General features: G+C 44.4%; 1 protein-coding gene across 1 annotated transcript in view; it reads right to left on the bottom strand.

Annotated features, from left to right (window-relative positions):
- The window catches only part of CDC16 (cell division cycle 16), a 47,322-nt gene extending 45,431 nt beyond the window's left edge, over positions 1-1,891 (bottom strand). The window contains exon 1 of the mRNA XM_006883816.1: positions 1,834-1,891. Coding sequence (XP_006883878.1) covers positions 1,834-1,881 — 48 coding nt within the window. The 5' untranslated portion in view covers positions 1,882-1,891. The remainder of the gene's footprint in view (positions 1-1,833) is intronic.
- Between the last annotated feature and the right edge of the window lie 2,410 nt (positions 1,892-4,301).

The raw sequence follows: 4,301 nt of genomic DNA, 5'->3' as shown, positions 1-4,301 counted from the left end.
AATCTCTTCACCATCCATCCTGATGCTGCCACTTGGTCCAGTGGTGAGAATCTTTGTCTTCTTGACATTGAGCCTCAATCCATATTGGACCTAACATTATACCTGGTAAAAAACAATACCTATGTATAAGATTCTCTGATCATGGGTGGGTGGGTAAGGGGGGCTGCCACTGTAAAGATGAAGATGCTAACAATACCAATTAAAGTTCAAAATCACAAGTTTATCATGGCTAACTCGAGTCCTTATTCTCAGTCTTTCTCCAATTTGTGCCTCAGTACTCTGTGATACAAACTAGCTACACTGTTTGCCAGTTATCCCAGGAGAAGGAGCATATATGGGATGATGATCAGTCTGTTCAATTCTAAGTGGAAATTAGGCCTGACTTGCTCTTTACTATATCCATGGTGCCAAGAACAGTACTCAGTACATACTGTCAACAGAGTGTGCTTAACAAAAACACTGCCATCCAATACTCTGGAAACATTTGTCTGCAGCATTTCACATCCTAATCCCTTTGTTGCTGTTGTGTAACAGTAGAGTCAGAACTGACCTATAGCTGACCCTCCAGCAGGTTTTCAGAGGCAGTTAATAGCACAGGAAGAGATTGCCCATCCTTCTCTCACGGAGTAGCAGGTGGCCTCAAACTGCATGTCTTCAGGATTGCAGCACAGCATCTTACCACCAGAGATCCCTATATTTTGTATTGTTGCTGCTGTTATGTGCCATTGACTCATGGTGACCCTATGTACAATAGCTCTAAAGCCTGTGCTGTCCTGAGCCAGTCTCATTCATTGACTCTGATCCACCTACCCCCATTGCCCTAGTTACTGTATACATCCATTTCATCTAGGGGATCCTCCTCTTCTGCGCTGTCCCTTCACCCTTGCGAGCATGATGTCGTTCTCCAAAAATAGGTCCCTCCTGGACACATCCTCAAGGTATGTGAGATGGAGCTTCAAAATTCTTCGTATTAAATGTGGTTTATTTTTCTTTCCCTTCTTTTCTGTTTACTAGGTGTTGTGGTGTCGAATGGGAACCAACCCATAGCTGATCTCCCAGCAGGTTTTAAGAGGCAGTAAACCACAAGGGAGAAGATGGCCCATCATTTTCTCGTGGAGCAGCTGGTAGATTTCAAATCGTATGCCTTCGGAATTTTAGCACAGCTTCTTACCACTAGGCCAAAATATCAATGACATCATGGACTACATCCTGTTGATACCGGAGATATTTGTTTCCTTAAACACTTTTTGCTAATCACTCAACGGTAGTGAAAGGACTGGGGATGTAGTTAATGTGATTTGTAAAAGCTTCAAGTACATCTTCAAATAAATTCAGCCAAATAAGAAATCAGGAGAAAAATTTCTATTAGCAAGCTAGATCCACAGGCCACAGCGCAACTTTTCCCAAATTGTCCATCAACATCCATTTAGCATTAAATATTTACTGAACACCTGTTAAGTGCCCAAGTGTTAACGCTGGCTGCAGAATGGGACATTGAACAGTTGTGAGAGCATTCCCGCACTTAAATGACTTTCATTTTACATGCATCCTATCCTCCACATTGCAGATAAAGAAGAGTTCTAGGGTTGAGAGCAATAATACCCAAGGGCTGTTACTTGCAGGTAAAAGAGATGGGGAGAGAAGCTATTTACTTACAGAGATCAAAACCCATAGTCAATCCTATCACTCCTTAATTAGAATCCCAATGACAGCTTAACCCCTCCTTCCAGGTCCCAAGGAAATGGGCTCTGGGCCAGTTTCATCTCTTGGATTCGGGGACCCACACATGTCAGGGTCGGGCCATCCCTCCAGACCGGCGCCCCTGCCCCCCACCTGATCGATGTACTGGCGGACACGCTTCCGCAGCCGCTCCAGGTTCATGATCGTGCGGGCCCGGGAGGCGCGCGCCACTGCGCGGGGACAGAGCGTCACACTCAGCTGCTCCGGCACACACCGCTGTCTCGATCTGTGCCCCTCTTTCCGGTTACTCTCCGGGTCTCTTCCTCCAAACGCGATCTGCTGCTAAACCACCACTCTGACTCGGATCCTTGGTGCCGCGCTGCCGGCCAGGCCACGCCCCCGGTGTATCCTCCTCAAATCCATCCCCCACCGGAGCAGGAAACAAGGGTCGCGCCATTGGTTCCGAGGTGTTCTGTTCTTCCTCCTCGTTTCTAGCACTTTGTGGAGCTGGCTGCTTGAGTAGGGGTCATTCTGGGCAAGCTTTGTCCAGTCTCTCCTTTCAGACTTTAGCCTTAGGAGGACATTTATTTGTTAATGTAGTCGTTCATGCATCAGTTTCTTTTCGGTGAGTCTTGGTTGCCAGCCTTAATGAGAACTCAAGTGACAGGTCTTATTTGCTTGGAGGGAGCTACAATAGCTTGTCAAGTTAGATCCACCAGCTGCTCTGCTGAAGAAAGAGTGGCAATCTCCCGTGCGATTGATCTGTCTCTGAAAATCTGCTAAAGGGTCAGTTATGAATCCTTTCCGACTAGATGGTACATAACATTTGCTTGAGGAAACTAGGAAAAAAGTTATGCAAAGTGGGATCAGAATGAATAGTAATTATAAGCCTGGCCTCTACAAAGTAAATTGGATTAGAATGCAGTTTCCACTTTCTTGCTGAGTTTTATGTTGGACTGTGGATTTCTCCCCTATCGGCGCCCCTTTGGTTGGAGCCTTGCCTCCTCCTATCCCAGTTCTATGGGGATTTGAAAATCGAGGACTGGGATCATCTCCCCACACCCACCCCGACTTGCTTCCACTGTGTTTTTGTAAGTGAATAAAGTTTAATATCCTTTTTCCAGTTTTAACTGACCATCTCCACATGTGAGTTCAATTCGTCAGCTCTCTGATCTTGGCAAACCTGGCGGGTTCGTTTTTCTGAGACTTGGCTGCATCATCTGTTAAATGAGATGATAAATTACCTTGTAAAATTATGACAATGAAATAAAATCCTATAGATGAAAAATTTAGTAATATATCCAAGATATTTTACTAAAATGTCTTATCAAATGGGAAACATTGAGAAGCCAGGGAGTTCCACAACACTTAATAATGACTCTTCCGAGATCTGGAAGCTATTGTTAGAACAGAGCAAGGGAACATTGCATGCGTTAATATCAAGAAAGGTGTGCGTATTCTCCATACCTATCTGTATGCTGAGAAAATTATTTGAGAAGCTGGGCTTTATGAAGAGGAATGTAGCATCAAGATCAAAGGAAGATTCAGCCTGCACTTTGCAGTGACACACCTTGCTTGCTACAGAGGAGTAAAGACTACAGCCTTCAATATAGACTACATCTCAGCATCAAAAAGACAAAAATCCTTACCACTAGACCAATAGGCAGCATCATGATAAAAGGAGAAAATACTGAAGTTGCCAACAAACAGTATCTTGTTCCTTGAATCCATAGTCAACACCCTTGGTACTGTTGTTGTAATGTGCTGTTGAGTCGCTTGAGCTCAGTGTGCAAGAGCTCTGAACCCTGCTCTATCTGATGCCAAAGTTATTGTTCCTGACACACTGAATCAGTCAATCTAATCGAAGGTCTTCCTCTCTTGTTCTGTCTGTCCCTCTACCCTCCCAAGCATGAGGTCCCTTTCCAAGGATGAGTCACTCCTTGCAACATGCCCAAAGTATGTCAGACAAAGCTTCAGAATTCTTGCCTCCAAGGAACAGCTTGGTTTCACCCTCTCTAGAACGAACTTATTTATTCTCCTAGCAGTCCTTGTTATATTCAATACTCTTCCCCAGCACCACAGCTCAAAGGAATCAATTCTCCTTTTGTCATCTCTAGTCATTGTCCAGCTTTCTGACACATGGCCTGGATTAAGTGTGCACCTTTGTCTCCAGACTGACATCGTTGCTCTTCAATACTCTAGAGAGGTCCCTGACAGCATTCTTTCCCAATGCAATTCGTCTTTTGATTTCCTGTCTGCTGGTACCCAAGTGTTGATTGTGGAACCAAGCAAACTAAAGCTGTTTAATAATCTCAATCTGTTCACCATCTATCACAATACTGCCCAGTGGTGAGACTCTTTGTTTTCTTGATGTTGAGCTTCAATCCATAATGGAGGCTGTAGTCCTTGGCCTTCTGCAGTGTTTCAGGTCCTTCTCAGTTTCAGCAATCAGGGTTGTGTCATCTGCATAATACAGATTGTTAATGAGTCTTTCTCCAATGCTGCTGCCACGTTCCTCATCATAGAGCCCAACCTCCTGGATGATCTGCATATAGATTGAAAAGGTATGGAGATAGGACATATCTCTGGCATACTGCCTTCTCAATTTTGAACTATGCAGT

The sequence above is a fragment of the Elephantulus edwardii genome, unplaced genomic scaffold, assembly GCF_000299155.1.
Source record: "Elephantulus edwardii isolate Elephantulus edwardi_28Jun2011 unplaced genomic scaffold, EleEdw1.0 scaffold00030, whole genome shotgun sequence".
NCBI classification, from domain to species: Eukaryota; Metazoa; Chordata; class Mammalia; order Macroscelidea; family Macroscelididae; genus Elephantulus; species Elephantulus edwardii.
The sequence above is the reverse complement of the archived record's forward strand: the minus strand, read 5'-3'. Positions and strand labels throughout refer to the sequence as shown.